The sequence below is a fragment of the Myzus persicae genome, unplaced genomic scaffold (genome assembly GCF_001856785.1).
Source record: "Myzus persicae strain clone G006 unplaced genomic scaffold, MPER_G0061.0, whole genome shotgun sequence".
NCBI classification, from domain to species: Eukaryota; Metazoa; Arthropoda; class Insecta; order Hemiptera; family Aphididae; genus Myzus; species Myzus persicae.
Genome location: NW_019101025.1, coordinates 126,831 through 153,981, shown reverse-complemented (window position 1 = coordinate 153,981; position 27,151 = coordinate 126,831). Strand labels below are relative to the sequence as shown.

Below are 27,151 nucleotides of genomic sequence, written 5' to 3'. Positions count from 1 at the left end.
ACTACAGTTTACAAACGCACATATAATATACGACTGCCGGTATAGTATATACTTTTATACTATATACCTACATTTAAGATATATATAATACATATTATTTTATTATATCATACGACTATACGAGTGTACATGATCATATTAAATAAACAAAACGAAAAATAATATACATATTATGTTATAAGTTAAAATATTATATGACAAATCGGAAAGATATTGTGAAGAAATAATATAGCATTTATTATATAAATAAATATTGTATAACAACAAAGCTCCAAAACGACACTGCATAATATGCAGATTTATATTTGTATTGGATAACATAATAACAATTCCGTATTTTATATCGGATTTCCGAATCGTCCAGCTCGCACGACTTCATTATATACACAGTCAAACAAAAAAAAGTAATACGAAAAAAAAAATCATTCGTAGCCGGAAGGGGAAAGCAGTAAACACAAATGTTTACGAGACCAAAGACTATACTGGTACTATATTAGTTCGTATACATATAATATAATACATGATATACATTATACATAAAAGTGTATATTATTATTGTACAGCAGTTTATTATGTATCGTCCTCTCATAGTATCATTCTTTCTGGATATAATATATAATTTGCAATATCGATGATAAAGTACGACGCGTCTATCGCATAATACCCGTCTGTAAGTATTATAATGTACCAGGCATTATACCATAATCCAATTCAGACAAAAATTATGAGAATAAAAAATAGACTAAGAAAAATATAATAGAAATGTCGACAGACAAGTAAATCTTATAAAGGTAACTAAATAATATGCGTATAATGTTTATATACTAAAATATTATACCGTCGAAAAATATAGTGGAAAACATGATTAAAAATTAACATTGGGGCGTTACAAAATGAATAATAACTGTTATTGTTGTTTTCGTGCGATGAAGACTAGAAAAACTGAAAGAGGAAAAAGCAGCGGCGCTCGAAAAAAATTCGACTGCTTATGAGTCGGAGTACAGAGAAACCCACCGCGCAAAGTGCGGCGGCCGAAGCGCTCTCGGTCCGCCAGTCGCCGCCGCCGCGACCGCCGCTGTTTCGTTCGACGGTATCAGTGTCCACGACGGTGTTCCGACGGTACGGTCGTCCATTGCTAACAGTGCGCAAAAAACAGTATAATAAACACAGTGCACGCGAGTTTAAGTTCGGAGCGATCGTAATTTTTTTTCCGTATTTTCTTTATCTACGTGTTTCTTTCTTTGTAAAATAATTTAGACTGTTACAAAAATAATATGTGTACATAATTCATCGTCTTAACGTTTTTTCCGAGGATATTTCGCACAATCGAAATACTTTAGAGTACAATAAATCTTATTGACATAGGTATTTCACACTTATATTTTAAACCATCCGTTTATAAGTATATACGTATTATACAAATGTGGTCGATATTTTAGATTGATATTATAATAGTATGTATAATATGTTGTAATTATTGTAATATCTTGATGATAAAACAATAACACGCATATTATATAAGTATAGGTGCAGGTAGTGAAAATATGTAGGTACAGTGTAATGCAGAAGGCTAGTTGCAAACTTCAACCTGAGGGGACGATTAAAAATAAAAATACGATTTTATTACCGTGTGAACTTTTGAGACCTGTCTAGGAAAAAAATGCGCGTGTCTCGTTCGTGGAATTAAATACAAATAATGATAATTAATTCATCAATTATTATTGAAATACCGACCTCTTCAGTGTATTATTTAGATATTTAGTCGTTTTCATCGATAACCCACAATAACCCGTACTTATACGTATTACAATATTACACGATCTATAGCTTAACAATACACGGCAATTAAAAAAATCGATTAAGTACCGTAGTTACACGATGTACAAAGATTTTAACAAATTCGCGAGAAGCGAGTAAAAACAAAACCGAGTAGCGGGTAAAACATAATATATTCGCACTGCACTTAGAGAAATACATTTTTACCCTCATCCTCTCACGTGTATACGCTTTTTCCTCGAGAAAATACAATGGAGTATAAATGTTAACGTTTATATACACTAAATACACACACGCACACGCATACTTGTTTAAACGATACGATATCATATTTAAGTACAACGCGACGTTTTTTCATTAATCATTCGTGCGGGCGCATTGTGTGGGGTAAAAATTAATGGAGCTTCACCGACATCTCCGCGGTGTTGGGACAAATATATATATATTATATTGAATTTTATAGAAATCAATTTCGTTCAGTGAAAAGGCAGCCGCCCTTACCATCGCCGCCGACAGGGCAAAATCGAAAAACTTTCGGTGTACATATTATAGAAGTTTTGCTCTTCTTGTAATAATATTTCCATTCATTGCTCACCGCTAATTATAACAGTCAAACAGTTCACCAAATACATCACACTCGCAGATTATATAGTATCATTATTATTGTTGTTGTCGTTATTGTTATATTTGAGAAGGGGAACGGAACATGGTATGTAAGTTAAAAGTGATAAATCAAAAATAAAAAACAAAACTTTTACCGACAAAGTCGTCGCTTATTTCATACAAATTTCTCTGAATTAATTTAATATTTTTTTTTACTCTCTTTTACAAACGAAATTAAACGAGTAATAAAAAAAAGTAATTAAGACAGACAGTCCAATCAAAGATGATAATAACGCACAAAACTCCGATTCAAAACAGTGATTTTTCCCAATAATTCACCGAGTTAAAATATGATAAACTCCTGAAAAGTTTCCGACACGCTTAAGTTAAAGCTGACAAAAGTATTAAAGTAATAGGAGGTACGGACTTGTTCGGTATAAACATTATAATATTTAAAGGCTGTTGAATCATTCATATTTTATCGGATAAGGTTTAATTCCACTGAAAATCGTATAAATAATTTTAAATGTTTAATAATGTATCTAGACACTTCGTATCTACAGCGAAAAATATCCTAGTTTTGTAAAAATAAATTGCGTTTAGCAATCAAATTTGCATAAAAAAATAAAATATTATTTACTTCGATGGACCTATGTATTTTATGGTGGGCAGTAAAAAAACTCGTCTTAATTGCATACCCATTATTATAGACGTGGTGGTTTTGCGAACTTGGAAAGATGCAGGCGACAAGGTGATTAATTATCCTTTGGGGCGGATATATACGTAAGACATTAACCCGACAAAGGGGTGGCAGTAATAAGTTAATAATTTTGGTTTAAGCTCGGGGTTCTAAGAAAGTTACACTATACATATCCAAGCAACCGCGTCTACTATGAATAATAGTATGTATTATAATATATAGAACGAGAAAAAACATCGCAAAATTTTGTCTTTTGTAGAGGAGTTTGTGTTTAAATGAGATTTGCCTAGTCGGAAGTTATTTGAAAAGCTACGATGACGGTGTTTTCAGTTTCCCACACTTAGTTTGAATTAATGCGCATTTACGATTTTCTTTTACCTCCTGGTTGCAAAAAATAAAAACACATTTTAAAGAAATAATCGGTTGAAAAATTATAACAGCGTACGCGCGGCGGCTTTTTGAGAGATTTTCCACTTACTTGCGCCTTGCAATTATAATATTTTTAAACAAACATCAAAATACGGACGGATGAACACGTGTTTGCGAAAACAAAAGTACCCTAAATGTAGGTCAATGGATACGTTCTATGCGTATAGTGATGTTTGTTTTTCGATAAAATTTATCATAAATTCATAACCCAATAATTGAGTAGTGTAGAATAATCATCCATTGCTACATAAAAATTAATAATTCAGCCCAATATCTGATGGAAGTATTAACAATAGGTAATAACTAAACAGAGTTGAACCAAAATTAACAGTTTAAATAAAGGTGTATATTATGCACATATTATGATTGTGGTTTGGATTTGTTTCTATAGTATAATTCTACAGAATATACGAGTTATTTTCGTCAAAAGTTTGAACAATACTTTATTCCAGCGGTCTAAACACGCATGCGATTACACGTCACACATTCGATTGTGCGTGATCTGTCAACACGATTATCGAACATCTAAAATGGTGATTTATTAATTATTGCAACAACCAAACCCGTTGGTTTTGTACTGTCCTCGTATCAACGCGGCATGTATATTTATCGATTTGATAGTCAGCCCGAAAATATTACTATTCTATGATAATACAAAATGTACGGGAGTTGTAAAATGAAAAACGAAAATAAGAAAAAATGTCAAATGGGTTAAATAAAAAAATTCTTAACGAAGAAGAAGAGAAGATCAACTAGCTATGTCTCTCCCTCCCTTTCTACACCAAACAGCGGTAAACATTGCGTGATTTTTAAGCAAATAGAAAATTATTGTTTTTCCATATTCTAAGCAAACACCCCACTACACCTGCAGCTCCTATATACTCCTCCCACGATTCCTTGATAATCACGTCGAGTGCTTCAACAATATACGCATTACGCTTCTGGCGTCGTTGAGTTGTAACTAAACTGTATAAGCAATAAACAGAAAACACATTTACAGGCGCGAATTTCATGGCCCCTAGACCTTAACAAATATCTGTTATTTGCATAATAATAATATACAATATACATACAATATTATCGCATTATATAAACGAATATTTTTTCAGAACAGCGGCCATGGCTGAATTCTTGACTTATGTCGTGAATGTTTATATTTACAAAAAAAAATTGATACGCATCTATCATCTCTTTCAGATTTTTTACCATCGTCATTTTCGCAGTACATACCAACGGCATCGGTTTAGACATAGCCACAGCTAGAGGTACGCTCGACAAAACTATTATACGCAGTAGGCGTGTACTGTAAATAATAGCATTATAATAATCAAAAATTAAAAACGTGCTTATTTACAATATTACACCTCCCAACACGTGTTTGAAAGCATTAAAAATTATTCGCTGTACAACGCTTTGTCAAGTTGTGGTTGGACAGAGCGGTTGGTTATACGGACGTGCGTCTAAAAAAAAGTTTAAAAAGTTATCTGAGAAGTAGGTAGGTAGATAATAATAATGTATTCCCGTCTACGGCGTGTCCGGGGATAGACAAATGGCTAATTATAAGTTATAATAAATGTGCTTCGTTCTTAATATTTTCCGCCAGGAAAGAAACTTTCTACGGCGTCTCAGAAATTATTAATATATGGTTAACTTTACACCGGGTTGTTTACAGACATTCGGGCTGTGTGTATAAGCCAACGTTTTAATAAGTACATAATAATATTATGGTACCATAGATATTTTAAGATAAAAAAAAAATCACGCACACACAAAACATAATAATAGGTACCTACAATAATAATACAAGACCCAGGCAAATTCGATAAATAAATCTCGGCGTACGAATGTTTTATTTATATTTGATACGGTTAATACCGCAATTATTCAGAGGGGTTTTTATTAGGGATAGGCAGAAAACGTGACTTAATCCATTTTTTTTTTATTTCTGTTTTTTTACGACTTAAACCCTAGGAACGTTTAATCGGCCAGGAATCGCCACGGTAAAGCGCCTCCTGTGGCCCATAAAGTGTCGAAGAATGTTTTAACGATCAGTCCTAACCCTCGTCACCGTCGCATTGTACTAGAAATCGGCACGTTTATTATGGGAGTTTGGGTAAACGTTGCAAACCGGAATTATGATTTTTTTTTTTTGTTACCCTCATTGTATAGGAATACAATTTATTTGGGTCAAGGGTTCGTTGTCAAAGGACATTCGAGTATGTTTGCTCCACCGGAAGGATGCTCATGGGAACACATGATGACAACGGTGCAAAAGAGAATTGTTAATTAGGAACATTATGTATTTTTTCGCGTGTACTTGAATGTTTATTTTATTTTATTCCATACTGAAACGCTCAATAACAGAGTCAATAAGTTATTATAAATTATTTGTTTAATATCTAAGTGTTTCTTTAGAATAATCGATTCTGAGAGGGGGAAAGAGATCATTTACTGTACACAGGTAAAATATACACAAGACCAGTGACTTATGTGACTAATTCATGGGTGGACGCCGCGACAAAGTGGGAAATAAGTGACTATCTATGTATAGTACAAAACCATGTACCAAAGTGGTACTTAAAAGTTCATATGCGTATAATATTTTACGAGACTATTTTGACACATCTACAGCGCTTTTAGGGGAAAAGGGAACGTCCATCACTGGCTAGGGAGCTCGTTTTTCAAACGTGCAAACACTTTGTCATTACGGCTAAGATGTAATTCGGCTACCTCCCTAGTCCTGAGGGCGTATTTATTCCCTGTCTTAGTAATGTTTAATTCTTATTATTACACCCGAATTCCCACCATTTGCGCCATTAAATCTCTCGGAAAAATATACTCGAATTCTGTGTTTAAAGTTTTTTTTTTTATTTATTCCTCCCCAGTCTTACGACCGGAATTCAATTAGTATAATATTATTTATTCTTACATAAACAAATGTGAGAAAAAAACTTAGTTATAAAGATTAATTTCAATGGTATTCATTTTAGGTGCTACAATACTGACGCATAATAATAGTCATAAAATATTACGTGTTCGCGCGGTTGGGTTCGAGTGAATGTTTTCTTTCGTTATCTCTAGCTAAAGTCATTATCATTATATACGTGACACCTCATCTGTGTGCAATGCACTAAGTCGAAATACAGATATAATGAATAAGTGGGCGAAAAGCAAATAATATCATTCGTGTGTATAATATTAACGTGTCGATTGTGCATTGTTTTCAGTACTGCAGTGAATGGTCGACGGACGCGTTTACGGCGGCGACGCGGCAGGCCTGAAATGGACAAGTGGCGATGACCAGCGAGAACGGTCGGACTACGGCGGACGATGACGCAGTTGCATCAGTGGACTGCACTGGTCGCGGCTGTGCTGGTAATCAGTGGCCAGGTGGCCAGTGCTCAAAGTCTGTGCGACATACCGCAGTGCGAATGCGATGACTCCCAGTCGCAAGTTCGGTGCTCGTGCCGCAAAGTGCCTCATGAATCGCAGGTAAATCCACGTCAATTCCGCCACAAAAAAATACAGACACATATGCGAAGGGAAATGGTTTATATGAGTATAATATGGCTGACTAGCGTTCCTTCCATACATTTTATACTAGTATACGACCGCGCGGTGTAAACGATATGATGGAAAACTTAGCCAAAAAAAAAACTTTTAGACCCCCCTTGGAACAGGTGTGGTTTTTTTATACGATATGTTTTTTCCTTTCCTCGTGATATTTTAGAAATTTCCATTTAAATATATTTAACTCAGGCCCTTCCATCCCTCGTCGCACCGTTCTTTTAGAGTTGGGCGTATCGTAACGCATAGTTGATGATAATTTCAACGTAACGCTACACAAATTACTTTTTCGCGTGTTTTGTAAGCCGGTATAACCTTTTATATAAATAAAAAAAAAGTGTCACCTCACAAATTTTTTACCCTCGACCAGCTGTTTTTAAAAAAGATTTCTTTTACCTAGATTTTGTTACATTAATAATAACATTATGAATGAGGGGGAGAAATGTTATTTATACAAAAAATGAAAAAATACACGCGGTGCTTCTCATTGCTTCTTTTAATGACAGGTTTTTGGTTCAACAATTTTTTTTCCTAAAGAAATAAGTCGAGACACGATTATCCGATGGCGATTAATTAATGAGAAGACCCAAAGAAAAAACCAAGTATACAAAGAGGGGAACGGGGTTCCGGAGTAGGGGAAGATCGATTGGGACAAAAGCCCGGGACGTGAACAAAATAAGAGCGCATTCGGGTCACTTTTAAAATCCTCAATGATGTAAAGCCCAACATCTATTTTCAGCCGGGTACACATATGTCATCGTTAGCGAACGCTGTCGAAGTATTTCCCGGACCGGGAGGAAAAAAAAATGTACCAAAGCTCGCGAAATAGCGTTGTGGCGACAGTGGCGGCGTGGAGAGGGCCCTACACCGTTAAATAAACTGACATTAATTATTAGTCGTGGTTCGTGGGGTGCGAGTGATGGTGGAGGCCGTTGGTGGAATGGCAAGTGGGGAGGGGAATCCACAATTCCCGAGGTGAGATAACAACCGCGTGTTCAGTTTAATTTGTACCTATATACAGCGGTGTTTACAGTATATGAAAAAAAATGTAAACGTACGATTAGGGAGCCGCAAACTGGGAATTCTACCGTCACTGAGGCGATCGTGTATTGCGACTACATGCATCATACACCCACCGACCCCTGGAAAATAAAACTCGAGGAATTATCCTCTGGCTATACCCTTCACCCCGTAGTGGTCAAGGCGAGCGCTCCAGCAACCGAGAAGGCACTTAGCCGACGTGTTTTCGTTGTACTAAAGTTTTGCAGCAACGTTTCCCCGCAAAAGCCACCACCTAATCCGAAACATCAAGAACTCTGTACACACACAAACACACATTTTGTACGCGAAATGCAGACCTCCGAAATCGACAAAGGGATCGTTGGGGTCCGGGACGGCCATTTAATCCTATCGGTCGCGCGTGTACCATTGTTTTTCTTGACCGCCGTCGTCGTACTAGCCGCACCACCACTATACTGCACCGGATAAACTATAATTTATTACCGATTTTCGTGTAGAACAAAATAACATCTCCGCAACCCATGCAAACTCGTACCAACATATTATTAAATATACACACGGACAAGACCTCTGCTCACTATAAACAAGCGTTTTACCATAGATAAAAAGCAAACAGATTTTAAACGAGAATTTTTTCAGTATTATCACTATATCCACAATGAGTATATTATGAGTAATAACTATCTGTTTAATTTTAATGTTTCAGGATCTCGTGTTGAAAGCTCAAGGACCGGGACACGTGCCACGAGTGGCCGCCAATGTGATCGTGACGCAATGCGATCGGGTCAAAGTGATGGCCATGGCGTTCGACGGGGCAAGGCCACTGTGGACCGTGGAAATCGATTCGGTACGCCGGCTCGAAATGGCTGACGAGGCGTTCGGTTGGTCGGAAAACGGTGTCGGTGGCCCGGGACAGCCGCCACAGCTACAGCACCATCACCACCAGGGCCTTGCGGTGACCATAACGAACGTAACATCAGTGCCGGAGGTGCCCAGCTACGCGTTCCGCGGCCGACTACGGTCGGTCACGTTCAACCGAGTCCGGATCGACGTGATCCGGCCGTTCGCGTTCAGCAGCCTGACCGGGACGACGGGCCGGATCGAGTTCAGGGACACAGTATTCGGGCAAGTCGACCAACAGGCGTTCAAAAAGTTCGCCGTCAACGAGTTCGTGTTAAAGGGGTGCCAGTTCGAGGGCGCGGCACCCAGCCGCATGCTCACCGAGATCACGGTGCACGACGAGCTCCGCCTGGACGACGTGACGTTCTCGGTGGTCCAGAGCTATGCGTTCCGCGTGCACGGGCCCAAGGTGTTCCGGGTGCAGAACAGCCGGGCGGATTGCGTGAGGAGCGGTGCGTTCGAGGTCAAGTGCCGCGGGCCCGCGTTCGTAGAAGACAACGCGTTCGGTCGACTGGAGCGCGGCGCATTCGCCGGGGTCACGGTGGACGCGCACAAGGTGGCTGAGGCCGATTATCAGGAATTCGTGTTTGAGAATAATACGGTGGCCGAGTTCGAGGACGACGCGCTGGTATTCGACACTAACGGATTCAGGCCACGCATGGACTGGTTGATCGTGGGACGGGCGTGCGGGTGCCCGGCCCGGTGGCGCACCGACCTGGTGGCATTCTCCACGGACTATCCGCGGAATACCGACCGTCCCAGTTGGGTGGTCGAGCAGACAGCGTGGTGCGCGACACCGGACGACGACGGCGTCGGCAACTTCGGTCAGCTGATCAAAGCGCAGCAGTACGACGAGGCGCATTGCCTGGCGGGCGGTGGACGCGGCGGCGGCCTGATGAGCCGTTATTACCTGACTTTCGTGGCCGTGATGGCCGTGTCCACGCTAACGGCAGCGCTTGTCGGTTGGGCCTGGTACAAGAAGCGCAAACGGGGCCAGTGGACTAACGTGCCGTCGTCGTCGCCGCTCAAGAACCGTTCGATACTGAAGAACGGCGGTGGAGGCGGTGGAAGCGACAAGCGCAGGCATGTCATGGTCATGCCCGAGGGAAAGACTTACAGAGAAACGGAGTTGCATGTGATCGTGGAGCGCACGGGTTCGACGGACAGTCAGTACAGGTCTACGACTAATTATCAACATCAAAGAGCAACACAACCGTTGACCAGTGATTTGTAACGGGGTTTTTATTCCCGATTCCTAAGCGGTTTTTATTTATATTTATGATTTTTGATTTTTGTAACCTATTCTGATTTTTCTGTATTATATAATAATAATATATTATGTACAAATGAACAAATTTGGCCTAAGACATCAGTTTCTATATGATCAGTATTTTGTATTTTATTTGTGATCATGTTTTGTAGGTAAACGACTGACTGCAATAATGTTACATATAAAATTATACTATAACTATAAATATATTATCTCCATCAGTCGCCAGTAAACAAATAAACCGATTGTGTTTTATTGAGTTAAAAATTTGCTTCTGAACAATAAATATCTAATGTTTTCATTTTATAATAATATTAAACGTACATACGTATACAGATTTTATTTTAGTAGTTCATTTATCCCATTGTGCCTTGTCAAGTTTTTAATAATCACTGTATCACAAAACTTCAAGAAATAACCGAGAAACATGGAATTGCGGAAATTCGTTCTTTCAGTTAACACATGTACTTCGTTAATAAGTAATTGTCTACATTAGATAACCATCAAAAAAATTATTCTACATTATTCTGAGGTATCAAGGAGATAATATACAAATCGCCATTTAATTTGTAATATTATCTTACTCTATAATATCATGTCTTTAATACTGAGAACAACCTGCAGACATTCCACGGTATAATAAACTCATAAATGGCAAAATTATTTAGAATATTTTATGTTAATAATTTAAAGCATATATTTGTAGTAAAGGGGAGGGAAAATGTTTAATGGGCTCTATTATATTATTAAATTTACGATAAAAATAATTTTAGAATAAAATAGGAAATAAAGATAACAATCCTAAAAATTCTATCATCAAAAAGAGTTATGAAAAAATAATTAACCAAAATTTAAAATCCCTATAGTCGTATAGATCAATTTTATTTAGTATATTTAACTGCTATGCTACATTCGAAAATTAATAACATTATTATTAACATTACTCATTACTTTTACTAATTTAGTGACAAGATGTATCTAAAATGATATACTTCTTAGTTATTATTGTTGTTAATCTAATATATTAAAACAAATCTCAATATATCAAAACAATATACAAGACCAAAATGCAGGACATTTTTTTGTTTGAAAACAAATGAATATTCATAAATAATTTGTATCAAAATAGTTATGGAAATTATGAAAATACAAAGGAAAAGAGAATAAATTAAAAAAGTGAATAAAATTACAATATATATTTTTAATTCAATTTGATCGTATACCAGTAATGTAGGATTATATTTTAAAGAATTTTCTATATAGTCACAGAGCAGATAAATGTTATTACTTATTTGGTATTGAAAAAAATAATAGGATTATTTATAGATAAAATAAGTTTTTTTAATACTATTTAAATTTACGTTTTAGTTACTGCTTATCCGTCTGTACCATCCACTCATTACTGTTATATATTTTACTTTAGCTACCTATATCAGGTTTTAAAAATAATACTTCCGAAGAGTAATGCATACTGTACTCATTTTAAGTATTGCAAAGAACAATAACTATAGTTTTTCTAACACTAGTCGAATAATTGTCTTAAGAAAAAATAATGATGATATACTTTAAATTATTTTGTTTTAATTAATTACATGTCCAGATGTTATATGAAGTCGTATTAAATCAACTTTATTTGAATATTTAAGTACGTAGTACTTCAAAATTACTTTAGTTTCCATTCCTATTTCAACTTAAAGCTATAACAAAACACTGAGCTTGCAACAAAAACACTGGTCTCCGGGTATTCTCGTTATCTTATTATCTATTCGATTCTCGAGTAAGAGTATTTATGATGATAAATTAGGCGGAAATTTCATTCGCCAATGGAATAACGCATATAGTCCACGTGCATGCAGTACTAATGTAATATAATATTCTAATCACTCACCTCAATGGCAAAACACCGTCCATGACTTGCTGAATGTTAACGAATGGCGCCAAAGCAAATCCTTTTTTCAATAACCCCGAGTGCTTAGCATACACCTGATCAGCAGCTGATACTGAACCTTGTTCCAAGCCGCGCGTAGAATCGTCTACAAATACAATTTGGTAGATTTTTTTAAAAAAGTTCAAGCTTATCGATAAGGATATATTATAATTACCGTTAGGTAAAATTATATCGCATTTTAAGAGGGTTGAGACGCACATCCCTCCGAGGAACGAAAGTTCGGTTTCTAAATGAACGAGACCATAGCCAAGAGCTTGATATTTGCTTAACTCTTCTACTTCATACCCAATTACTAAACAACGAAAGCCGTATCGAGAAATCCTATCGTTCTTAAGATAATCTGACGCAGTTTCCAGTGAAAACATGACTTCGTTACCTATGCATTAAAATGTTGATAAAATAAAATGTCTTCTCAAAAATTTTAAATCTAAATCGAATAAATACCAGGCAACATAACAGCTGCAAACGGCCACTCCATTGGATCATTACTAAATTTTTTCAAAACCGGTATGTAGGGAGTAGTCACTACGTGTTTGTTATCATCATCGCTATAATCTCGATAATTTGGTATGTAAAGTTGCAATGAATCTTCAGTCTGTGCAGTACAACTTCGTGGGTCAAACTCAAGACACAACCATTTGACTTCTTTTGGGAATTTAACTCTAACAACAACAAAAAACACACCAAAGTCAATTAAGATGAATTTAACATTAAATAATAACTAAATGACAACAATGATAATAAATAAATTACTTGTAATTAGACACGGTCGCAGCTGTATATGGATGATCGCTTTCAACCCACGCATAATGATGGGACGTTGTTGTGCATTTGGAGTCTCTGATTTCAGTTTTGGAGGATTTGAACTTTCCCAACTGTTTTGACCCATCCAATTTATCACTTAGGTCTTTATGCATTACGTCTAATTTGTTAGCGGAGTACAAATTAATGGAAGTCACTGCCGGTAGCAACTTGTTTATGAGCTCTAACACATGAATAGCGCTCTGAAAATGGATAATGCGTGCAAATAACGTTATTTAATATTACTCCACAGATTTTAATATTGTACCACATAAATAATTATTAAAAATTATTATAATTAATATTACTATACCTTAGCATCTTTGGAAAAAGATGTCAGCGGGCCAATATGCGCCAATACTAACGGAAGCAATACATTCACAATAGCCGATTCCCCTAAATATTTATACACAAGTGGATCTTTTTTTAATTTTTCAACGCTCATATTTATCAACTCCATTGACTTTTCCACAACTGTTTTCAACAATGATAATGTACTCTCCCGAGCTTTGAGTTTATTACACACTTTACGTTCAAAATCGCAATTCTTATCATGGCTGTTACTAGCAAAAGGTAATTTAAAATTAGAATTCAATTTAAAATTATTGACATCATATTCACGTTACCTATAGTAAAGTATATAGGGTATTTGACCACGAGATTGGGTGGTTCCATTTAAGCTTAATGAGCATGTATTAAATGAAAAAAGTGTATTGTCGTGTCCTTTTACACAACTTAACCCCATGTCACCGTTATTTGTTCGGCCACCATAGTTTCTTAGACGGATTGCATACTTAACTCTTTCCTAATAATTGTAAATAAACCAATACATAAATATGTGCATTTCATTGTTGCAAATATTACATTTTCTTTTTTACCTTAATTCGTATTGGGTGATCAAATTTTAGATCAGCAACGTAGTTCATTGCACTATCATCTGGCCCAAAAGACCCTCTAGTTACTATTAAACTCTTCCATCGATTACCATGAGGTTCATCAAATTCCAACTGTTTCTTCTATAAAAATTATATTAATAAGTATATATTTTTCTAATCACAAAATAAAAAAAATATTTTTCAAGTAAATTATTTATAACCTCTGCCAGAAGTTCAAGTTCATACTCGTAATTTCCAATCCCAGCAAACACACCACAACCTGCAATAGCAATACCAGCACGATCTACCCAGAAGCAAATAGCATCTGGAGAACCATTACCAGCATTCCATGTTTTTGTTTGATTGATTTTAGCAAATCTAGAAGGCGTAGTCAGCAAAATTTCTCTTTCATTAACTATCTCTGTTCCATCCTAAGAAAAAATAAAAATGTAGTGCTTATAATTTAACAACTAGGTAAGTCCTTTTTATTACTTCAGATAAAGTAGCTTGTGATGATAGTTCAGCTACAACCCTCGCGACAAGATGGGAGCAATTAGTAGAAAGTGATTTCAAATCGTTATCGGGTTTTTTGCTATTCAGTATCACATTTCGCACTGGTAATCCTATTATGTCTAAAAGATGTGTGAGTAATATTTCCCAATTTGGTTCACTTTTTAAAGTGTTATGGGCCGCTGATGTAGTAGCGTTGACCAATAATGGATAATAATATTGGTGATCCTGATCTGATGATCCAGATTTATCATTAAGTTTTGTTGATTTCAATATTGGCATAAGTTCACGAAGTCTATATGTAGTGTTACACAATGCAGCCACAACCGCAGTGAGTAGCTTATTCTTATGATCAGTCTAACAAAGTTATAACAAAATTAATACAATATTGCATATTTAAGACTGATTAGAAATATCTTACATTTTTTTTGTCCATCAATAGTTCCCATAAGGAGTATAGTTTCAAATGAGGTGTTGGGTAAAACGCATGGTAACATGACACAAATGTCATATGACATTCATTCAATATTTGATTTAACCATTTAATACACTTCATAATTTTGACTACTTCACTACCTGTCAAAATATAATTTTAAAAATAATTAAGTAATTATAATGTTCTGTAAATTGTATTTTTAAATTCTGAGCCATAGCTAAAGGATTATTAAATTACAATTATTTGCTTTTTCGTTAAATAATTTTTGTAGTAAGAGTAGAGGTAGTAGAAGTAGGTACTTAAAAAGTTTTAAATAACCCTTTTATTGATTGGAAAACACAGATGGTAAACACTTTATAAAGGTCATTTCTGTTTGACATTTTAATACAAGATTAATTATAAATTAACAAAAAAAATCTTAAAATTCCTTTGTCAGCTACTTTTTTCATGTATCTACAGTTACTTGGTTAGATAACCCTGTGTCATCTGTTAACTAGGTATATAAAAAATTGTATCCAAAAAAATAATAAAATTTCCATAGTATTATGTAATAGCATTTAATTAAGTTGAATAACCATCTACATTATACGACTAAGATACTTGGTTTATAAATTATTATGGTTTATAATGACATAGCCGTAATGCATCACGTATCAGCATGAGCTATCCATCATAACCAAACGATTGGCAATTAAATAAAATATTTAAGGGACTTTGCCACAACAATGTCTATGTGTACAGAGTGTGTACTAAATATACTAGGTACTACCCTTCCAATTCATCTTGACACTCAACAAGTAGGAACCGCTACAATTTTTAAAAAAACAGTGGTCCGAAAACTATATGTTTTTAAATATTAAATTTGTTGATTATGAACTTAGGGGTGAACGTATTTTATTAACAATGATGTATTTTTTTTCTTTCATCAACATTTGGGGTAGGTAGTGAAAATTCTCCGGTGTTCGACATCAATATTTTTTCTAATGTAAACGTGAATCTAGTTGGTGCATTCGGGAATTTATACAATTTCCAGTAGTTTTCGAAAGCGACAGGGAAAACAAAAAAAAAATTTAGGGAAAAAAAAACTTTTAAGCAAAAACAATTTTCGAAAAAATCGATATAATTATTTTGGTATAACTAAAAAATTAATAAGTAATAACCATACACTTGACAATTTCACCAAATATTTATCCTAGTTTTTCCATACATGGTAATATGTTCAAACTATTTTGACTCTTTTTGAGCTATTTATAGGCATAAGAAATTTTCAAATTTCATAAATAATATTTCTATTAAAAATTCATAAAAGCTTTTCTCTTAGAAATCGTAATAGAAGATTCCACACTCATTTTTCTACTTTTAACAACAACAAAAAAGTCTAGCAAAAAGTTACGGAGTTTAGGTACTATGAGATATTTTTGATTTTCATTAATTTTTTTTTAATTTTTATTTTTATTATTTATACAATAATTATTTAAGATGGAAAAAAACCTTCGCTCAGAATTGTTTTTCGTATTGAATAGTTTATCATTGAATTTAAATAATATAACAATAACAATGAACAACTCGACAAGTACTATACAGCAGGGCGGTACCTACTTACTTGTCCACTTGTTTAAGTTTAAATTTAAAATATTTACTAAATCTACAGATCTCAAAAATCAACAAAATATTTTTTTATTAAAAATGTATAAAATTGTTAAGAATTGAAAATTGAATACAACGATATTAAATTCATAAAATACAAATGCACCATTTTTTTATAGACATTTCAAATTCAGATTTTGACAAAATTGGATATTTATACGGATATTTTAGATTTTAGATATTTTGTTGCAATTTAAACATTATTTGTGACCGTTCCTTCTCGGAATCTTTTTTCGTCGCATATATCATTGAAATAAAATGTACATATTGTAATAGTTACAGTGTTAAATACAGTAGTTACACGGTTACACCTACTTAATGACGAGGTCCACTCTATAATCAATAGTCATACCATACAGCAGAGCAAAATTCTGATTTTTATAATTCATTATTTTTTCTTACAAAATTGGTTTTAAACCTATCCTAACTTAAATTTCAAATTGAGTAGACTTGTTTAGTTGCATAATATATGTATAATATAATATATTGAACTTTGTTATATAAGTTATTAAATAATTAATGAACGATCGAATAACTTATTAGTTATAATAATACAATTTATAACTGTGCAATAATTTGCATAAACAAGCCCTGCAGCCGATTACATTATAGGTACCAGGTACCTACTATATTTATTCGTTACACCACTAAATAAAATGTCCTACTCAATAAGCAGCTATGAATACCTTTTCACATTTTGTATGTGTATAAAAATTTAAACAACGTTTCTTTTGGATTTAAATTAATCATAAATTATATTAATATTAGTTTAAAATTAAATCAATGTATAAAGATAAACATTAAACAAAGTATTATCAACCGTTTATTACTTCTTTTTAACATTTATAAATTATAAATTATCTACTTGTATGTACTTACAAAAAAAACCAATTCAATCTATTTTTACATTATTAACAAATACAATTTAAATGCTGTCATTTTTAGTTGATTTATGGCAATATTATCTGATTCTTTGTTATTAATTTGGAAGTTGATTTTTTTCATCACTTGGCTACATTGCTTATAACATCATTATAATATAATTTCTATTCATTTAATTTTAGTATCTCATTCTTTACGTTTAATTAACTTTTCCTGTTCACTTATTTTGATAAGGATAAATTACCTACGTCATGTTTTTGAAACGATGTAGAAGTGACATTGAATCTTTTAACTTCTAAACATAATTAACCATATTAATGAGAAGAACCTAATAAAATGAAATATGAAATATCATCTTTCTATTCTTTTATTAATTAACTTCTGTTTCAAGAGGAATTATTAATATGATACCAATTATCAATTTGCATCCTCACACTTTCAACGACTCCATACGCTTTCCGAAAATAAAGATAGAAATCTAAAACTAGGTTGTGCAAATTACATTACCTTTATTGTCAATGAATATCCTATCAACATTTTTTAAGACTTCGTGTGGGCGAATATCTGATAATATTTTTTGCAAAAGTTGTCGAACTTCAACGACGCAACTGGCCAGAGCTTCAGTTTCGGGTAGCTTAATTTTGTCAACTGAAATAACCAAATAAATGTAAAATAGACTCATTGATTACTTTTTTACACTACAACTGTTGTAAATTAATCATCAGCACCTTGATCTGGATATATTTCGTGAATATAAGAACGAAGTAAATGGAAACACGATTTGCTTATAAACATCAGTCGTTTGAGTTCACAAATTGATGATGTGTCTTTTTTTGATAAATCCATGTAAAAGTTTTTCTGCGAATACGGAAGACACATATCTGATATATTTTTATTGATTGTTGTCCATGACCATCGAAGTAACGTAATTAAAGCATTAAAACTTTCCTAGAGAACAATAATTAACAGTCAAGACGAATACTGTAGATAATGTATATGTACCTAATTTGTATGTTTAAAATTGCCGATCTGTTATGCAACACCACATTAATAAATTACATTTAACATAGGTACAATAACATTTATATCGTAGAACTAAAAATCAAATACAATTTACACACCAATCACACAATCTACAAAACATATCAAAAATACATCAAGCTACATTTAAGTCAACACAACGATAAAAGCAAACAAATGTTACAAGTATTTTTATTTATAATAAATTTTGCTCGGAAACCCATTTGAGAGAAAAGATTTTTGAATTACTTTCAATTGTGTTACTTATTTAGATGTATATATTATAAAACATTAAATGTTATAACTTTTGAAAATATAATATGGCGCTGCATATAAGCAATCAAAATGTTCATCAAATTTTGCTCGTCCGTTTTTTCCAATGGAGTGAAACAGACACGTGTGACGGCGTAACAGATTGTATTTGCCATTTGGTATCTGGTAGGTTAGGACATGCACTTAAATTAACAGGTAATTAAAGAGAAAAAACGACAAAAACTCCAATAAATCCTTGACCAGAAAAGATGTACTCCATATTATAGGCATGTCTATTAGGTCCTTAGTAATCGATTTTTAACGAAGCGTCGTCGATATAAACGCCCGGAAAAACGTGCGATACATACGGTATACAGTATACAGTAGCGTCTAAATAAATTGTATATGTTTGGCAGAGGGGGGAGGGGGTAAATAATTGTAATAAGGGAGGTAATAAAAAAATATATATATATATACTACATATATTGTTTTTAGAAATTATGATAAATGTATTCACGAAAGAGGTCTGTCTAATTTTCTCAGGTATGATCACTATCATAGGAACCTAATAATTAAGCAGAACAAATCTATTGTAACTATTCTAATTAACAATGATTTTAATGAATAAAATTAAACAAACATAAACGATTGATTGACGAAACAGACAAGTATTATCCACACAATAAAGATAAATATTAACCATAACTATAAATTTATAATGTATACAAAGACTACATAATATTATATTATACAATGATACTAATGACTGCTGATCATTTGGTTATTTTAAATTATGGTTAAAACTTCGGGAATATCTTGAGTGCGTCTAATTTAATTTTTCCTCTTTCCAAAGTCCGAGGGCGTTCGTCGGTCTGCCAAAACATTTAACAGAACCGAAGATTGACTAATACAATTATATACAACATTTGTTTAACGATGACTGTGGCAATGGTGATGGGTAAATCGCTTTTCATTTTAACTTCGATAACCTACCAGAGCACATATACTGGACTACGACTCATTTAGATCAATAAATGTGAGCAATGAACTGATGCGCAAAGTACCTAGTGCCATAATAGACCAGTTCTTACAAATATTTTTAATTTTCCACATTTTTAGTTGAATTATAGTTACTAAAAAAAGTATATTACAAAAAATTAGCACACTCGTCCAAATTCAAAATGAGTAAGCCAAAATAATAAAATAAATAATAATAACCACTTCGTGATGCACCCTGAATAACTTGAATGAACTGGTACTCATTCAAGCTACGTCAAAAATATGATATTGTTTTTATGGGACACTATCAACATCAAGGGTAATTTCGGGACACACTTGGGAAACTTCCAAAACTTCAACATTTGTTTATACCTAATGCCAGTTCACAGTTGTTAAAAAATATAAGGGGATTAAACTCCTACCCTCTAGTAGCTACAACCCTTGTACGATACATGTGGGATGGTCAAAAATACGAAAGTCCGTTTCAGTAATGTATGAGGAACGAACGTCGTAAAACTTTTACAGGCGAGAATAGTGAGATCTAAGTGATTGATTCAAAAATGTATAGGTATTATTTTACCATGAAAATATGCTCATTCTGATTACCTATTTCAACTTATTGTTCAACAAACATGGTAGGCAACTACCGAGATAAAGCCAAGGAAAAATTAAAGGCTAATATACTCTTAATTACAAGTTAAGATATCGCAGATACTTGAGATACTACATATTATGATATGAGTATCCACTATCCGCCGAGACAATGGCCGCTGCACAATGCTTATTTTTAATTATTCTGGAGGGCTATTACTCATTTATTGAATAATTTTTAACTTTGAAATTAAAAATTTGTCTCTGTTTATTGAATAAGGCCCAGTAGTAGGAATCTACATGGGCTCAAGTACCAACATTTGTAACCAAAATTATTTCATGGTAAGCAGTATAATGCCTATGAACTATTCAATACCTACTTCATTTATTATGATAATTGGACATTTTATTTTTATGAATATAAATATGTATTTATAAAATAGAGTTTTAAGTAAGTTTTACAATTTATTACTGCTTTTATATTTACATTTTGCATATTAAATGCAATTAAATGAAATTTATATTTTTAAATAATTTTTACTTTTGAATGCTTATTTAATATCTAGTGCAAATTGATGGTGGTTGCATAGTGTACTATATTTGGAGATGAATGGGATATTTTTTAAAAACAAATAGGTAGATAAATAATACCTAGATACCTATACAAAACTATTATGCAGTGGCATTTTTAATTTTAGATCTTGAAGAACATACAATGCTTTACAATGACTTGATGTTATTTTTTTTTGTTTTCATCACATTTGCTTCAAACTAGAACATTGAGCATGGGTTCTGGTATCAAATTCTAAACTAGTTGGTTCTTTGGAAAGTAACATATAGAAAACATCCAACACTTGTTTTAATAGTCGTGAAAACAACAATATTTAAGCAACAACAGTTTTTTTCAAAATATCATTTTGTTTTTGTCAAAAACAGTTTCCAGTTACTTAAAAATTTCATAAAATATTTTTACTAGCATTTTATGATATGATAACATTTTTTTTTTATTGTCTTGTCAATAATTAACACCACAACACAGTTATTTTTAAAATGATAAAAACACAAAATATATTATAAAATACACACAAACTTTTACATTAAAACAGTATAATACAAAACAACAGTAAACCACAAAGCAAACAAAATAATGTAAGAGCTAATAAATAATAATAACTAATAAAGATCTAAAACAAGCATTTATTACTCAAAATCAATTTTAATTCAATACCTTATTAACTGAGTGTGAAAAAGCATCACTTAATATATGAATATCACTATTTGACGTATGTATAGTTGATATTGATAGTGAATCAGGAATAACAGTTCTATATAATATTTCAGGAATCTGTCCAGCATTTATGTCTGTACCATTATTTGATCTCCGAGATGATTTAAATGTAAATGTAATTCTAATAAATAAAATTACAAATTACTATAACAATGAATATTAAAGATTATTTATACTAAATTACTGTTCATCACTCGTAACACTACACATTCCACTAGAACCACAATCACTTGATGGACCAGTTATTCTAGCACATGCCACATACCATCGATTTGCCTGAATAAATACAAAAGTACAATTACAAAGTAATGTTATTATTGTTATTATTATTCAAGTTGATTAATATTACAAAAAGAGCAATAGGGTCATCAAGTAAGACTGGATTTTTTTGTCTAGGAGCACATTCATAAGTAAGTTCATCAGTTTCTGCTAATAGTTCACCGTCAGTTTCTCGCTCACCACCTTCCACACCGATGTCATAAATCTATAAAAAATTATAAAACTCGTATTAGAGTGAAAATTTTTATTTTTCACAAAGTATTATTTGCAGGGTAAATTATAAATATAAGATATTTTTACATTATTTGAATTATATGATGAAAAATATATTTGACTTAATGAAATAATCTTATGTTAATGAGTGAAAAATCGATATTGAGTATATTGAAACATTTAAGTAATAAAATCCAATTATAAAAATTTTAGTTACGTAACAAATTTGTTTTTCTTTTATACAAATATTAAATTTATTATGCTCTCATTATTTTATTACTTATAGCAATTATTAATGAATTTGTATTACCTTAAGTTTAACTGTGTACTCTCCTCTTCCTCCAAATAAACCAAAACCAACTAATGCAATGTTACAATCAACTGAGAACCGAATAGCCTCAACTGAGTGTCCAGAATACCCCCAACCACCACCTAAACCTAAAAATGTATATTATTTTAAAGGTTAATAATAATATTTTAAATCAAATTAGTAATTATTATACATACTTGCAAATCTGTTGATGTGTAAAAATTCTTTTTTTGGCTCAACCGTGTTTGATGCAACTGGTATATTACTATGAGACGATGCTATGCCAATAGGAAACAATGATGAATTTTGGGCTAAAATGTCCATACAAGTTAGTAAATTAACTAAAGCTTGAATTCGAGATACTGAAATCCCAGCAGTGGGTGGCAATGCTAATTCATAATTCAACAAGGAACCTGTATCATTATGTCTCCTACAACCACTATTCACATTGTAGCATGTAACCACAACTTTTTCACTAATATCACTAATACTGAAATAAATAAATAAAACAAATAAATATTGAATAGATAATTATTGATATCTCAAGCTTATAACTAGATCACGGATCTGTATGGAACTTTTATTTTTATTTTCATATTTAAAATGTTTGCAACCAATCTTTATCTGTTACACTAATTAAGACATTACAAAATGGTATTTAGCATATTTATTGCATAATTCAGAGAAATTAAATATATCATTTTCGTATATTATGTACCTTTGAGTGCAAGCCGAATAAATTAAAAATAAAATATATATTAAGGAGCTCAAGAGTACCATTAAATACTACGCAACAAAAATATACTGAACTGTTTACAACTGCACCACCTATAATTGACACTGAAATGCTAATATAATGGTGCAGCTTTTATACTAAAATAATATTGTACCATAAAAATAGTATTAAATTATAATTTTTCTAAAATAAAAGACTTCAAAAGTTGGTAAGTTTTAGTTTTAAAATATGTAAACAAACAATAAACATTTAATTTTTTTCAGATAGAAAATAATATTTAGTAAACAAAAGGAAAACATAATTTTTGAAAGAAAATCAGTTGGATCAACATACGAATACAGGTAACTGCTTAATAATACAAATAAATGTGTTAATTGTATTATATGTAGGTTTGGTAGAAATTTATATTTGTTAACAAACAGGTGTCATTGTGTCAAAGCCATTCAATAACTAATTTTAAGAATAAAGAATAAAAAGTATTTATATTAGTAATATTTATATATAATTATTTAAAATGTTGAAATGTTTTTATTTGTCCCATAAATATTATACAATATTTATTATTCCTACTTTTTTTATTATTTTTTATTATTATTATTAATATTTGTTGCATATTTACATCATTTTTACTAAATGTTAAATGACTTATTTTAATAATTATTTGTGTGTACCTATATATCCGTGTTCCATTTATAACTAAAGTATACACAGGATTATTTGCCAAGCATACTCACCCCCTTTTTTATTCAATAATGCAGTTGTACAAAAACTGATTTTTAGAATTTTTGAACATACTTAAAGAGTATGTTTTCAATTCTCAAGATATACTACTGTGCTACTAAAAGAATGTCTTATGGAGGAACAAACTTCTGTTTTTTTTTTTAAATAAGAACTCACTTTTTAACTACAAACTATTTGGCATCTATTTTTTGAAAATATCAAAATTCATATCAACATATCAAAATCAAAACTTGAGAGAGTAGTTTTGGAGTTATATTAGCTTTATGTACACGGATAATATAAATAGGTCCATAATAATGGATTCGAAAGTTACGGGGCTATAGCTTTTTTTTAATGTTAGTAATTAATATTAATCCATCAACATTTATAATTAGTAAAAATGGTCCAAGTAAATACTAAACAATAAATACTTGATCCAATAACAATTATATTTTATATTTTTTTTAAAACATTTTCAAGGGTTATCCTTAGTATAAAAATTTTAATAATTAAAAAATTACAAGTTAAAATTTTAAATTAAGAATACAAATTATCTACTAAATAATGTACATTAAAAAAGGTGGTTCATTTGAAAAACAGAAGTTTGTATCACCAAACTTAAGACACTCCTTAGGTAGAACAAAAAATCTCAAGAGTTATCAAATATTATAATATTTTGATCTTTAAGTAAAATTATAAATAGTTTACATAATTCAAAAAATCAAAATTTAAATAAATTCATTATTAAAGGAAAAATGGGAGTGAACATGCTTAGTGAATCACTCTGTATTATAGAAGTTATATTAAATGTCTTACTGCCATAAGTTATTATATAACAAATCAAAGCACCACATTCCAGTATGTTTTTCGTCAAATTTTATCTGATTATTCCCTGAATAACTATTACAAGTGCCGTCTTGTTTGTTAATAGCTAAGCATTTATTTGAAGTCATCACCACTGATTATTGAACACACAATTTAAATGTTAAAGAAAAATAAATGATTAAGTGGCATGCAATAAAATCAATGGTTAGTGTTTAAATCAAAATCATTAAATTTTAAAATACTTACGAATTGTATCGTTGTTGGCAGCAATAGATAAAATTTTACTATTTATTAAAGCCTCGTCAACTTTTACAATTGTTTGATTACCACAACACATAACTACTCTAGCTCTTCTGGTATGAGGTGGATTTATGTCTTCTACACTCAATGGTACATGATTACATCCACTATCACGACCAAGTTGACTTTTCTGTATTACATTACAAAAATTGTATTATAATAAACATTATATTAAATAAATGAATGTCATATAAATTGTTTACCAAATAACTTCCAAAGGTATAGAGTTTACCATCTTTTGATACCAATGCAGTATGATTGCTACCAGCTGACACGCTAATAATAGGATGTTTTAAACGAGGTATTTTTAATACAGTTGGACCTTTTCTACTGAGCGATAAGCTACATCCAAGTTGGCCATTGGAATTACTACCAAATGTTATCACTTTCCCATTGCTCAGTAATAATACTTTAAAAGCATAAAACAATTTTGAATTAAACTAATATATTGCATTTTATCATAAGGTTTTATTACCTGTATGATGTAAACCACAACTAATTTGAATAACCGGGCAGTCTGTTGGTAAAAATATTCGGGCAGGCGGTAAAATAGTCATTCTAGCAGTATCCCTTTCTATATCACTCCCCGGATTGTTAACTGCATCATCTAATAAATTGAAAATGTATAAATAAAAATAAGAATATTTTGCATTATGTTCTTAGAAAAACTAAAGATTTAAGATTTAAAATATATTTAAGTACGTACCAGCAAAACTTCGAGCTATTACGCTGTTATGAGTTTGAAAATGAATGTTTGTATTATTAGCTGTTTGTACCCCACTATCAATATCTGCTTCCCTAGTAGAATCTGCTTGTACTGAATTAAATTTTTGTCGTTGTTCACGTTTATTCAATCGCTTTTTTAAATGATCTTCAAGCCTTGCTTCTTGGGGTGTTTTTGCTTTATCTTTGAAGCAAAATTATAAGTTAATGACAAAAATAATAATTGTTACTCAAAAAACAATGATTAAACTTCTTATACCTCCAATTCCAAAAATGACATCAAGTCGCATCATTCCTGCTACATCACCAGCACCATTTGGTCCAAGCAAAGCTAATTCTGAATTATCTTCAACTTCTCGCGCACATATACGACAGCATCCACATATAGTGCATCCAGCATCTCCTTCACCACAACCGCATTCCCTATAAACAATTTAAAAATAAAATATATATGAAACTGATTCTGCATTATATGAAAGACAATGTAAGTAAGTTTCATAATGACTGATGATTGATTAATGATAAGTACCAAAAGCACTAATTAGAAATGTATTTCTAGACGACTAGACTTATTAGAATAATTGATTTTAAGAATAACTTACTGGCCGGATTTCCGATTGGATCGTATACTACTAAGACAACTATAGCTATATCCTGTACATTCACCACATACAGTACAAACCATGCAAACTTCATGTTTCCAGTTATGTTGTCCTGGCTTACAAGTATCTTCACGAGGTTTATTATCATCAGAGTCATTCTCAAATATACTCTGTTCAACAACAGAACTAATTTGGTTTGATGATTCATTATTGGTTATTTCGGGATAATCTATATTAACATATTAATTTATGTCATTACAAAAGTTTAAAAAGAAAGAAAAATTATATTTAACTGTTTTTATTTGTTTGGGGGGCACATATATCACGTCCACATTGACCTTTGTTATTAATTCCAAAACTATAAATGTGCCCTTTAGCACTCAAAGCAATCGCATGTGCTTTTCCTAAAGCTATCTGAACAATTTTAGCATTTTTTAAATCTTTCACAAGACCTGTAAATAATAAAATTCAATGAAAATATTCAAATTGTAAATATAAATATTTACCAGTATGAATATCACAATAAGTATCATCTTTTCCAAACATATACAAAAGACCATCTTTAGTCACTAATGCTGTTGTACCATTATTACAAGCTACATCCACGATAAACTGTCCATCTATTTTAGTTATCCTTTTTGGCTTCAGTACTCTTGGTTGCTTTCTGTATCTTCCATTATCACAATCTTCACCGCGTCTTGATACTCCTAAGAAATAAGCTGATCCTGTATCGCAAAGCAACACACAGTGTAAGCCATCATGGCCAGCTGCCACTTTGATGATTTTACATGGATTAGGTAAACTTAACTCTGACCATATAGAACGATAACAATTCATAGTACTTTGTCCATTAGATTTTGACCATTGCAATGCCTAACAAATAATTATTTATTATTTAAAAAATAAAGAACAAATATAAATTTTAACTC

The 27,151-nt window shown here is 32.2% G+C and overlaps 2 protein-coding genes across 4 annotated transcripts in view; one reads left to right on the top strand and one right to left on the bottom strand.

Annotated features, from left to right (window-relative positions):
• LOC111027394 (E3 ubiquitin-protein ligase MYCBP2) overlaps positions 1–27,151 on the bottom strand; it is a 273,579-nt gene that overhangs the window by 243,945 nt on the left and 2,483 nt on the right. The window contains exons 10-35 of one of the 2 annotated variants that reach the window (XM_022305767.1): positions 26,729–27,095; positions 26,516–26,674; positions 26,223–26,451; positions 25,880–26,043; positions 25,604–25,804; positions 25,373–25,504; positions 25,101–25,306; positions 24,844–25,027; positions 24,589–24,730; positions 22,514–22,806; positions 22,317–22,444; positions 21,864–21,998; positions 21,699–21,790; positions 21,455–21,635; positions 18,093–18,312; positions 17,872–18,012; positions 14,821–14,975; positions 14,382–14,756; positions 14,111–14,320; positions 13,893–14,030; positions 13,641–13,819; positions 13,328–13,577; positions 12,967–13,217; positions 12,658–12,875; positions 12,368–12,589; positions 12,154–12,298 (exon numbers count right to left, since the gene is read on the bottom strand). In XM_022305767.1, coding sequence (XP_022161459.1) covers positions 12,154–12,298; positions 12,368–12,589; positions 12,658–12,875; positions 12,967–13,217; positions 13,328–13,577; positions 13,641–13,819; positions 13,893–14,030; positions 14,111–14,320; positions 14,382–14,756; positions 14,821–14,975; positions 17,872–18,012; positions 18,093–18,312; positions 21,455–21,635; positions 21,699–21,790; positions 21,864–21,998; positions 22,317–22,444; positions 22,514–22,806; positions 24,589–24,730; positions 24,844–25,027; positions 25,101–25,306; positions 25,373–25,504; positions 25,604–25,804; positions 25,880–26,043; positions 26,223–26,451; positions 26,516–26,674; positions 26,729–27,095 — 5,117 coding nt within the window. The remainder of the gene's footprint in view (positions 1–12,153; positions 12,299–12,367; positions 12,590–12,657; positions 12,876–12,966; positions 13,218–13,327; positions 13,578–13,640; positions 13,820–13,892; positions 14,031–14,110; positions 14,321–14,381; positions 14,757–14,820; positions 14,976–17,871; positions 18,013–18,092; positions 18,313–21,454; positions 21,636–21,698; positions 21,791–21,863; positions 21,999–22,316; positions 22,445–22,513; positions 22,807–24,588; positions 24,731–24,843; positions 25,028–25,100; positions 25,307–25,372; positions 25,505–25,603; positions 25,805–25,879; positions 26,044–26,222; positions 26,452–26,515; positions 26,675–26,728; positions 27,096–27,151) is intronic. The other variant, XM_022305768.1, reaches the window with a different exon arrangement.
• LOC111027398 lies at positions 1,080–10,607 on the top strand. 2 transcript variants are annotated; one of them, XM_022305773.1, is made up of 4 exons: positions 1,080–1,365; positions 4,706–4,773; positions 6,736–7,000; positions 8,802–10,607. In XM_022305773.1, the coding sequence occupies exons 3-4, from the start codon at positions 6,839–6,841 to the stop codon at positions 10,227–10,229; spliced, it is 1,590 nt and encodes a 529-aa protein (XP_022161465.1). In that variant the 5' UTR covers positions 1,080–1,365; positions 4,706–4,773; positions 6,736–6,838; the 3' UTR covers positions 10,230–10,607. The 2 variants fall into 2 exon arrangements, with proteins under 2 accessions (XP_022161465.1, XP_022161464.1); XM_022305772.1 differs by lacking the exon at positions 4,706–4,773.